General features: G+C 33.9%; 1 protein-coding gene across 6 annotated transcripts in view; it reads left to right on the top strand.

Annotated features, from left to right (window-relative positions):
• C2CD5 (C2 calcium dependent domain containing 5) overlaps positions 1 to 12378 on the top strand; it is a 94620-nt gene that overhangs the window by 23059 nt on the left and 59183 nt on the right. For all 6 annotated transcript variants that reach the window (XM_065940470.1, XM_065940427.1, XM_065940435.1 and 3 more), the window contains exons 6-8: positions 2186 to 2341; positions 3826 to 4024; positions 9041 to 9192. In XM_065940470.1, the coding sequence (XP_065796542.1) occupies positions 2186 to 2341; positions 3826 to 4024; positions 9041 to 9192 (507 nt within the window). The remainder of the gene's footprint in view (positions 1 to 2185; positions 2342 to 3825; positions 4025 to 9040; positions 9193 to 12378) is intronic.

Below are 12378 nucleotides of genomic sequence, written 5' to 3' on the forward strand. Positions count from 1 at the left end.
TCCTGAAGCTCAATTCCAGAAAAATAAACGACCCAATCAAAAAATGGGCCAAAGAACTAAACAGACATTTCTCCAAAGAAGACATACAGATGGCTAACAAACACATGAAAAGATGCTCAACATCACTCATCATCAGAGAAATGCAAATCAAAACCACAATGAGGTACCATTACATGCCAGTCAGGATGGCTGCTATCCAAAAGTCTACAAGCAATAAATGCTGGAGAGGGTGTGGAGGAAAGGGAACCCTCTTACACTGTTGGTGGGAATGCAAACTAGTACAGCCACTATGGAAAACAGTGTGGAGATTTCTTAAAAAACTGGAAATAGAACTGCCATATGACCCAGCAATACCACTTCTGGGCATACACACTGAGGAATCCAGATCTGAAAGAGACACGTGCACCCCAATGTTCATCTCAGCACTGTTTATAATAGCCAGGACATGGAAGCAACCCAGATGCCCATCAGCAGATGAATGGATAAGGAAGCTGTGGTACATATACACCATGGAATATTACTCAGCCGTTAAAAAGAATTCATTTGAATCAGTTCTAATGAGATGGATGAAACTGGAGCCCATTATTCAGAGTGAAGTAAGCCAGAAAGATAAAGAACATTACAGTATACTAACACATATATACGGAATTTAGATAGATGGTAGCGATAACCCTATATGCAAAACAGAAAAAGAGACACAGAAGTACAGAACAGACTTTTGAAATATGGGGGAGAACGTGAGGGTGGGATGCTTTGAAAGAACAGCATGTATATTATCTATGGTGAAACAGACCACCAGCCCAGGTGGGATGCATGAGTCAAGTGCTCGGGCCTGGTGCACTGGGAGGACCCTGAGGAGTCGGGTGGAGAGGGAGGTGGGAGGGGGGATCGGGATGGGGAATACGTGTCACTATATGGCTGATTCATGTCAATGTATGACAAAACCCACTGAAATGTTGTGAAGTGATTGGCCTCCAACTAATAAAATAATATTTAAAAAAAAAAAAATAAGTTTTACTCTTGTACCAGTAAACAAAATCTTAAAATAATTTTCACATATTTGTCTTATTTTATAAAAATTAATAGTTTATTGCCTATTACATTTTTTCATAAATTAGAACGAGTTATTTTTGTCAAATGTGTGAAAGATCCGACTATAATTAAGCTTTGAATAACTGTCACAAAAAAGAAAAATGCAGTGGCATTTTATGCTGGTATAGGATGCTGAAAGATACGAGCGGAGTATCATGGTACTATCCAGAACAACATAAGCATCTACAGATATGGAGCCCTGCAAATGCCATGAAATATGGGGTTGCAATTAAGCAGTTCCGGGCAGTTCATAGCCATCCTGAACTAACAGGGTTGAAAACTCCTAAATAGTTGAGTTAGTTTCAAGGTACATGAATGACTTGAAACTAATGACTCCACCACAAATGGCTCCGTATCAGTATTATCTGATTTTGAACAGTCCATATGAATTAAGTGTAAATACGCCACACATCAGATTTGTTTCCCAGATGTTGATATTAATAGAATTTTTTTTATTGGTTGAGAAAGTATGAATTCTCGAATTCTCCCCTTTTTGATAAATCCAGTGAGCTTTGTTTTTCTCAGTTTTGAATGAGTCTGTTGAGTAGTGAGATGACTACTGAACCAGTTGGGCGTGGAGTCATGGATTATTAGGAACTACAAACCTGTAGGACTTCTCAGATTAAGTCAGAAAGGTAATGGTTTGATTTTTGAGGCTGCATTATGAGGTGTTCAGAACTTCTTAAAAGGACTTCCAGTAATTAGAGGTTTTTGGCATTCATTATCTGCTTTCTGATTTTTTGTATAACACCTACTTAGCTCAGTTTAATTTTGACTTTTTCATATTTTGTATTGAATACTATTTAAGATGGTGTGTAGCTGTTTTGTATATTATAAAAATAGTTTGTATCTACTATGCTTATATGAGAAAGGTGAGAAGCCTCATGAAAGAAAATGATTGTTTCTAAGAATAATCATTAGAAGCAATAGAAGACTGTTTGATTGGAAGTATTATTATGATTGCACTGAGGTTATCACAATAAAAGATGTTCTTGTAGTATGTATCCACAAGGTAAGAACTAGTTGTACATTTTTAAAGGGTTGAATTTAACTTTGTGATAAACAGAACATAATAAATAATTTTCTTTAACAGCAACATCTATTCCAAAGTGCTATAGAGCTGTAATAATTCATGGATTTGTAGAAGAACTTGTGGTCAATGAAGACCCAGAGTATCAATGGATTGATCGAATTCGCACGCCAAGGGCATCAAATGAGGCCAGACAGAGGCTTATTTCTTTAATGTCAGGTACTTGAAAAATAATGATAATAACTTCATGACTGATTGACTTAATCTTCCAAAATTCTTCACTTCATTTTGACATGTTACTAAAACTTTACAATGAAGGCTATGAATTGTAACTGACTGTTTCCCTATCCTTGGCCCCTTTCTGCTAAACACATGTGCCTTGTTGTCTTTTAACAGGAAGAAATCTGAATCAGAAGCTTATGTTTCCTTTTTATCTAGGTGGTCAAAGGAATTTGTGCTTATGAAGTGGAATAGTGGGAAGTAGTTTTCCTCCTTTGAGTGTTTATTTGTAGTCAGAGCTTAGGTGATCTCTCTGAGGCCTTTTGTTTGCCTGCCTGCTCATTCACCTCAGCTGTGTCTGACTCTTTGTGAGTCCATGGACTGCAGCCCACCAGACTCCTCTGTCCATGGCATTATCCTGGCAAGAACACTGGAGTGGGTTGCCATGCCCTTCTCCAGGGAATCTTCCAACCCAGGGATTGAACCCAGGTCTCCTGCATAATAGATCATTTTTCCTGTATTGTGGGCAGATTCTTTACTGCTGAGCCACCAGGAAAGCCCCTAGGCTTTTTGTTTAAATGTCTTTTCATAGTCCTTCTGACAATTTATACCTCCTCTTAGCCCCTATTCCCCTGCCACCCTTACCCCATTACTTTATTTTCCTTTGAAGAACTTATTTCCATCTAAAGTTTGTATTTATATGTATCACACACGCACATACATTCATTCTCTCGTATATATCAGATGATACATATCTTATATTTGTATTTAATAAATGCAAATGGTGTTTATAATAAATTTGCATATTTAATAGAAATATAGATATATTTGTAGTTATTAATATATTATTAAGTATATTAACATGTACTTAATATTTATAAATTTTAATGTATTATAATTGATAAAAATTTAAATATTCACAAATATTTAATGTTTGGATGCATATGCATATGCATGTTATATATAATATGTTACTATTAATATATTACTTTAATGTGTTTTATTGTATTTAGTCTACATATTAAGAAATCATATATAATTTATTATATGTATATTAAAGTATATTATGTGCTGTATATTCTATGTATTTTATTTATATTATATGTAATACTTGTTTACTTGTTTTTTATCTGTTTCTCCCCCCAGTATGTAAATGCCACTAGTTTTAGGACTTTATCTTTCTTGTTCCACTCTGTATCTCTAGCACAGAAGAAAAGAATGCCAGGCACACAGTATACAGCTAGAAATTATTTAGTAAATGAATGCATGAATGAGTGAACCTTACTTAGCATGTCTGTAAAATGTAGCTAATAATATCTTACCTCCTTGACTATAGGAGTAGGTACCAGGTAGTCGTCTAGATTCCCTTCAAGTTCTCAAAATCTGTGATTTTTCTGGACTCTTTCGAATCACCACCATACCCAGCTTTGTATTTTGAAACATACAGATAAAAAGCTGGCTGAATTTTCTTCCCTTTTTTGTAGGCGAACTGCAGAGGAAGATCGGCTTAAAAGTACTTGAGATGAGAGGAAATGCGGTTGTTGGGTACTTGCAGTGTTTTGATCTGGAAGGCGAGTCTGGGTTAGTGGTGCGAGCCATAGGAACAGCGTGTACGCTGGACAAACTAAGTAGCCCAGCGGCGTTCCTTCCTGCGTGCAGTTCCCCGTCCAAAGAGATGAAGGAGTAAGTATGAATTGATGAAGTGTTCTTAACGAAGCTTTTCATCTTTTGCTTACATATCTTCATTTGATTTCAAACATTTTAGTAGAGTTGTTCAAAATGCATTTTTTTCCTGTGGCAATTTTACTTATCAGAGATGACTATCAAAATTTGAAACTTAGATCTTCCTAGTATTTTTTATACTGTCTTGTGGATTTCATATTAAGTAATGTATATTTAAACTTGTTCTACATCTTAGGCACTGTGTACCTAAAGCATAAAATGAATGTTTATGCATTGTGGGGAATTTTACTTGTTGTATGGGAAATGCTTAATACCCCATACCTCATAATCCAATTATGCATATTATTAGCAACCTAGTATAGAAAGCAGGGAAGACTGACCTGTTCAGGGGTCTTAAACTTCAGTGTCTATAGAGGTCAAGCAATTTATAGAAATAAAATAATTGGGTATAATTAAATGGTGAATACTGACTGGGACTGCATAGAGTAGATGTTGGCAGACTTTTTCTGTAGAAGACCAGATAGTAAATATTTCATGTACTGGACATATAGTTTTTATCTTTAAAAAAAAAGAAGAAATTTGCTGATTTTGACCTAAAGGAAGTTAAAGAGTCTCACATTTTTAAAAAAAACTCCATCTGATCCAACAACCCATTTCTGTTGGCTTGATTTGGCTTATGTGTCATCATTTGTGCTTAAGGCAGAGATTCTCAACATGATGGTGTGCTATCAAAAAGGAATACTTGAAATGAAAATTTTCTCTTGTACTGTTTGGAGTAAGGTGGGCGATTCTCTTGGGGACCAGAAATGCTGCCTGTTCTGCAGAGCAAGGGACAGCTCTATACATACAAAGACTTGTTCTGTGCTAAAAATGCTGATAGTATTTCCACTGAGAATCATTGCTCTAGAGATTCTTGTAGGTCACAGGTCAAAAAACTTTTTTTGGTAAATGACCAGAATGGGAATAGCAAAGACTCAACTTTGCTGTTGTTGCATGAAAGCAGCCAACAATACTTTGCAAATGAATGGGTGTGTCTTTTGTTCCAATAAACCTTACTTAATTTTGAAAAATGAATGGCAAGATGAATTTGGTCTGTACTGTGTAATGTGCTGACCTCTGACTTTCATCATCAGGGGATCAGGGTTCTATAGTCAAAAAACCCAAAATGTTTCCTAATTCAGCAGTAAAGAGAGGTTGCCTAGAAAGCAATCACAATGTTTTTTCAAACGGTCTTTATAAAGGTGAAATTTTTCTCTTTGTCTCAACTTACTCTTTTTAATTATTTCTTTCTGCTGACCTTTAGTTATTAGATTTAAATTTTAGTCACAAGAGGGAGCACAGTGTTACGTATGCTACCTAATTTTATTTAGAAGTATTGATAAGTGTAATTGTTTTAAATAAGTTGAGTGAATTTGCTTTGTATTCCATGTAAAATATGTCTTAAAAAAGGTGTGAACAGCCATATGCTATAGATAAAGTCAGATGGCAGGTATAACCTTTTGGGGGATTGAGATTTTTTTCTCTTTCCATAGCAAATTTACTTGAAGACCTGGGTCCCTCCTTCCGCCACCCTCCTGCTTTATCTGTACTGCCTGAAGGGGCCTGGCCTTTGCAACTGTGATGTCTGAAGTTTTCCTCTTTTTACTAAATTACTTAGTGGAAAGAAAGCTGCAGTACCTGTTGTTATCTTAAAATGGTATATGGATAGTAGGGAAATACATTTTGCCTGTGTTCAGGGAGAGTTCTGTTAATAGTAAATTTGAGCTTTGTAAGTTTTCCCTTTTTCTAATTTTGTTGCAGCCATTTGCCTTAAATTTTCAGATATTCACACCATGACGAATTTAAGTGGCTTCATTAAGATTTTCTGATGGCATCTTATTACTTAAGTCATGTTATTTAAAAAAAAAAAAACTTTCAACCAGCTTCTTTGTCTTTTTGATAAAGAATTAGTTTGAGTGCTAGTTTAAAATTGTTTTATGAGTCATCTGATTGTATTACTTTGCTATTTAATTTTAACTTTGTTGATTCTAGACAGGAATTTGATAAAGGTAGTTTGGATTATGTTCTTGTCTGAATGGATTTAATGTTAAGAAATACCACTAGGGTATTCTTGTAAGGCAACCTTTCATATAAGACCAATAAGAATTAGGGCTCCAAGAATGCTTTAAGGTGATGCTACCTCCACTGTGCTTGGATTTTAATTCAATGTCATGATTTGAACATTTAACAATGTTCATTTTATTTTGCTTTTATTAACCATGTGTTCTATTCCATCAGTTTGTTTCATTTTAGATATGTGGTGTATTACAGAGTATAAATCTCTTTGGTGCTTCCTAGTTGAACTATCTTATGTAGAAATGTAGAAAGTACATTTAAATATGTTTTATCAATTCCCTACTTTTTTTAAAAAAGTACTTTTTAGGAGCTTTTAGTTATAGTTTCTCCTCTGTATGGTGCTGATTCTTAGACTTTTTAACTCCATTAGTCTCTTGAACAGAGAAAGAAAAAACAAAAATGAAACCTCACTCAGTTGCTTATATAGAAATTGGTCACCTGTGAGATATTTGATTTTTATTCATTAAACACTTAAAAATTTAAGTTAGAAACAAAAGCAGAAACAGTTGTCCTATAGTAAAAGCAGTGATATTTTCAGAAAGTAGATGGTCTGTAAAGGACCACTGTTGCCAGTTAATGAGAACTCATGTTTGAATCTTGACAAATTGTGACTGTTGGGAATGTTCACTGGGCAATGGAAAAGGAAGAAAAGCCAGGAAAAGTTGGGCTCTTGAACTACTTTTAATTTGAATTCTAAAAAATGGGAGCATGAGAGCTTTTCAGACTATAGTCACTTAACTTGTTTCTCTCCATTGTACATTAGGGAAGGAATTGCACAGCGAAATAATTGATTATATGAAGTCCAGGATTCTTAATTATATAATATGCTTTTTTTTTTTTTTCTTTTGGGGCATCCATTGAAACTGTGCTCTTTCAGCTAAATTTCTTTGTGAAAATTTTAAATGTCATAGATGAATGTATATCTGTGTATCTGGTCTAAATATGTATCTTTACATGTACATAGATGTGATCTATTGCAAGATATTAGTTGATATCCTACAAAGTTTCAATTCAGAATGTAGTTGAAATAAATTCTGCCTAAGTTTTAAATAATATTATCTGTTTGAAAGTTACAGAAGAGTCATTTATATTGCTTAATTAATGTTTTTATTTTTTTTAAAGCAGTGTTCCTTTGTTTTGTTCCCATTGTAACCTGGTTTTAAGGTAGATATTTGGTGTGCAGAAATAGGGATGATTGGATATACATATATATATACATTCGATTCACTCATTTATCTTTATGCTGTCATTTTTCATATTCTTTTGTACGCCAATGTTGATATTCTAGACAGAAACAGTTCTGTTGTTAAGCTTTCTTTATAGTAAAATATAATTAATTATATTAGCAATTATTCATATCTCAGTTTCAAAGGCCATGTAAGAACTTCATATTTGACTTTTCATTTTTATGGGTGTTTTCTTCCTGAAATACTGTTCAGTAAGCTCAGTGGTGATCAAAATAATAACACATTTTAAAGTAACTGAAAATCCAAATCGTAGTCTTTTTCTTATTTAATTCCACTGACAGTTCTGCTTGCTGTTTTTCTTATTCACAGTCATAATTTATTAATCTGATTCCTAACAAATTAATATCTAGCTCTTCTTTTTTTATCTCAACTTGTTTTGTGCATGCTAGGGATTAAAAAAATAATCCTCTCCCCTAACTAAAGCTCGTTTGAAACTATTTTAACATAACTTTGCTATCTGTTGTATGTATTGTTTTCTTTTCTTCCACTTTGACCACAAACTCCCTCAGGTCTCCGCTGGTTCATCCTCCAAGCCATGGATGCCGCTCGACTCACAACAGCCCAATTCACACTGCTACTGGCTCACGACTTACTCAGAACTTCTCTGTGTCTGTTCCCACTCTCATCTATACTGGTACGAGACTGCTCAGACTCCAGAGCTGGGGAAGCAGGCCACGGGCAGAGTGGCTGCAGAGGGCAGGCAGGCAGGTAGCGTGGGCAGGCCCCGCTAGTCTTTGCTTCCTGCTTTTCTCACTCCTAGTCCAGCGGCAGTGAAGAATCCTGTATTTAGCCGCCGCAGAGGCTCTTACTACATGGAAGTGAAAGTGTTCTTCCAGCTTCCAAAGTCTCTTCCATAGATCCTCTAAGAACCCTATCTTGTGTGTGTGTGTATATATATATATACATATATATACACATACGTATAGATACTTTGAGTTTGGGGAGAATCCTCCAATATGTATTTCTGCCGTTACTTCTGCATTAGAAATAAAATAGATAATTGGAATCAAAATAAAATAGCTGCCAAAGCTTCCAATTTGCTTATTTTCTTTATGTACAAAGCTTGTCACAGTAGGGTTTGTTTCATTCTGTGGAAGAGAGCTGTTGGAAAACAGGTAAGCGACTCTTGTGCATAAAATGCAATGTCTCTGTGTAGCTAAATTCATTTTCCACTCTGCTGTGTTTTTAGCTGTGGCACTCTTGATGCTATAGGATAAGGAAACATGTTTTTTTTCCAAGATATCCGTGTGTGCAAATATAAAAACTATTGTGAATATTTACACACACCGTTTGCAGTCACCATTTTTTATTTTATAACTTAAAAAAGCATTGTTTGTTTGAAAATATTTTTAATCATGTATTGATCCTTTTTGTTTATTTCTTCTTTTAATATTTTTTTACTCCTTGAGTCTGCCATTTCATGCTTTTTTGCTTTTTCCCTTGGCTTATTAACTGTTTCAATGCAGATAATTACTTATCTGGAGAGTGGTGAATGGTAAACAACAGTTGGATGCCTTTGGCCTCAGACCCAGCTCCACACTTAAGAAATGACTACTGGCCCTGCCCCAATCCTTCCCTGGTGTTTGGATCATGCTGCCTCTGTCAGGTCCTTTGGCACATGATTGCTTAATATTTCTCCACCTTCTTCTGGCAGGATTCCCTTCAATGAAGATCCCAATCCCAATACTCACTCATCAGGACCCTCAACCCCTCTGAAAAACCAAACTTATTCCTTTTCACCTTCCAAGTCCTACAGTCGACAGTCCTCTTCTTCTGACACAGATTTGAGTTTGACACCCAAAACTGGTAAGGCACTTCCACTCACTTTTCTTTTTTTCTTTTATTTTCCAAATTTGTTTTTTGTTCCTTATTAGCTTTCCATCCAAGCCTTTCTTCCTGTTTCTGGCATTTAAGATAAAAGTAATGGAAATAGTGATCATTTTCAGTGATTACAATTAAAATTTGAAAAATTTGTGTAGTTCAGAAGTTATTTTGTTCAAAGCATGACATTTTGTTGATTTAATTATAGTTTAGATATGAAGTCCAGGATTTATTTTTGCATGTAGACATTTTTCATTTCATGCTCCAGTTAAAAGGAATAACATCTCAAAGCATTTGAATAGAAAGTAACACTAGTAGCTTGCAATCCAGTTCCTCATGCAGTATAAACATTTTTTAATTCATTTTCTATTTTGAAATTTAATGCTAAGATTTTATTATGAAAATAATTTAAAAATAGCTGATATTGTTATACTGGAGTATATATATTTGTTAGCTTATTATTTAAAATGTTTGATTTTGCTAGTTGTATTCTCTAGGTTAGAAAATAGCATTTACGCTTTATTTATTCTTGCATATTTCTCAGTGTATGAAATTTATAATTTTTCCCTCTCCTATTTGTATTTTGCTGATCTCTCAGTTTTGTGAATATGTTTTATGATAAAAACTGATTAATGAATCAAATTAGTTTCTTATGCCTTAAAATAAAATTAGCTTATTTAAATCATCAAATTAATATTCTTAAGAAAAATAAAAGATAAATGAAACATTTAAAAGTTAATAGTTTGCAGTTTTTGCAAATGGCATGTTTGGGAGTTTTCTTGACAGACTGAGGAAAACATTTTTCCTAGTTCATGTGTTATTTTTGATTTGTAATCTTTAATAACTTTATTTTTATGTTAGACAAGAAATTTAGAACATGACCCCAGATTTTATGAAAATAATGAGAAGAAATCTAATTCTAGAACCAGTGCTACTTTCAAAGTAAAGATAGGGTGTTTTTAAAAAGCCTGTAGTCATAATATCTGGAGAAGGAAATAACAACAGACTCTAGTATTCTTGCCTGGGAAATACCATGGGTGGAGGCAGGCACCTGGCAGACTACAGTTCATAGGGTCACAAGAGTTGGACACAGTTTAGTGACTAAACCACCACCACCAGACACAATATTATTTTTTATAAATGTAGTCACAAAATGTAAAGAAGATAATTATTAATACCTAATTCTTTGAAAAGCATTATTTTATACATGTATAGCTATGAAGAACAACAAAATAATGAAATAATGTGATATTTGATAGTAATGGATGCTATGGAATGTGACATCTTAACCATATTGGTGTCATAAAAACTGAATCATTGAAACTGTAGAGAGGTGGGGGTGTTTTGTTTTTTGTTTCTTTTTAATTTTGTTTTTAAGTAAAGAATAAGATTCTGGCTTTGAAATTCATAATATCAAAACAATAAGCATGTAGCATAACATTTGATGAGTAAGTTTTCTTAATTTTTTGAGACTTTGTCCACTGCTTGTTCATTTTTGTATTCCAAGTCACTTTTCAGTATTCCTTATCTTTTTTTTTGCCATACTACAGACACATTTTTTAAAGTATTTTCTTTTGTCTTTCTGTTTCTTTTTAATTCACCAAGAAAACCAAATCTAATGAAGATTGTCAAGTAATAAATTAACCAAACTAGACTTCTGTTCCCTTAGCTTTCTAGTAGGTAATCAATTGTGTTATCAATGAAAACTTTTTTGTATTTTCAAGCTCCCAAATGTTTGGTTTTTAAAAATTCATTTACAAAAAAAAGTATTGTTCTCATGTATTTCTATATAAGCTGCCTCTAAGTAAATTATTTTGTTTTGCCTGTAATTATTCACTATCTCAGTTGCATTTTTATAGGATATTAACAGGTTTTAGGTGCTTGTCCTTATCATGGATCCTTAATACTTCTGAAAAAGTAAAAGTGTTAATTGCTCAGTCCTGTCTGCCTCTCTGCAACCTCATGGGCTATAGCCTGCTGGGCTCCTCTGTTCATGGAATTCTCCAGGCAGGAATACTGGAGTGGGTTGCCATTCCTTTGTCCAGGGGATCTTCCTGACCCAGGGATTGAACCCGGGTCTCCTGCATTGCAGGCAGATTCCTTATCGTCTGAGCCACTAGGAAGTATTCCTATTTTTCATGGAGATTGAAAGTGCCAAAATTATGAATGTTCTAAAATTTCTAGAGCTGTAGGTCAGCATGTATTTCATGATAGATTGGTTACTCATGATTGATTAATTATATGGACATTGGGAAACAAAAACAGAGTAGAATAAAGTTAATAGAACTTAGACTGAGAAAGTTGTTTTTCTGTTTGTAGTTAAAGCTCTCATCCACCTTCAGATGAGTCTTGTTTTAAAAAAATTTCACGTTTATTTCTGTAGATTTTTATTTTTTGACATTTTACCAGATTTTATTTTCTTTTTTTCCAAGTATTCAACTAGGAGAAGTGGAATTTTAGAATGCTAGTGTTAAGATACTAATGTGACATCTGACTCAAGCTAATTTTTACTTTTTTTTGATCAGGCTTTTTGCCATGTATGTTTTTTGTGATTCAGAGCATATTCCTTTGACTCTTGGGTACTCAAATCTTTGTAAATGCAAACAGTTCTATGATGAGATTTGAGTATCTAAAATTTTAGAGGGAAAAAAAAAGCATTCACATACATCCTGAAGCAGGATGGCAGGAAGTTAATATTTTATTTGTTTAAACTTAATGATGGCTATCTGCTTAATGTGGTAGGAGGTGTTTGATTTTTTTAAAATTCAATTAAAATACTCATAAGTCAGACGTGTTTTAGTTAGTAACATTGGAAGAACTATACTCTTACCTTCTCAAAAAAGTTTGTATTTGAGACAACAAATTTCTGGCTTAAAAAAATGTGATCCATTTTAACTTGACACAGTCTTTTTGATGGCAAGTAATTTAAATGTTTTTAAGGAGTCAGCTAAAAGTAATCAGAATGGCATAAAATCCTGTTAACCGATTTAAAAATATTTAATGAGTGCAGAGTTTGTAAAGGTTTTGTTAAGTTTTAGACTATGCCTTTTACTTATATTATGTTGAACAGATGATCTAGCTAATGACTTCATATGCTTACTGTAATTTGTGTATGCATTTTACAGTTCATTTTTACTGTTACGTTTTGCTTCACCATTGCTTTCCTTATCC

Source organism: Muntiacus reevesi, chromosome 1 (genome assembly GCF_963930625.1).
Source record: "Muntiacus reevesi chromosome 1, mMunRee1.1, whole genome shotgun sequence".
In the NCBI taxonomy this organism is placed as follows: Eukaryota; Metazoa; Chordata; class Mammalia; order Artiodactyla; family Cervidae; genus Muntiacus; species Muntiacus reevesi.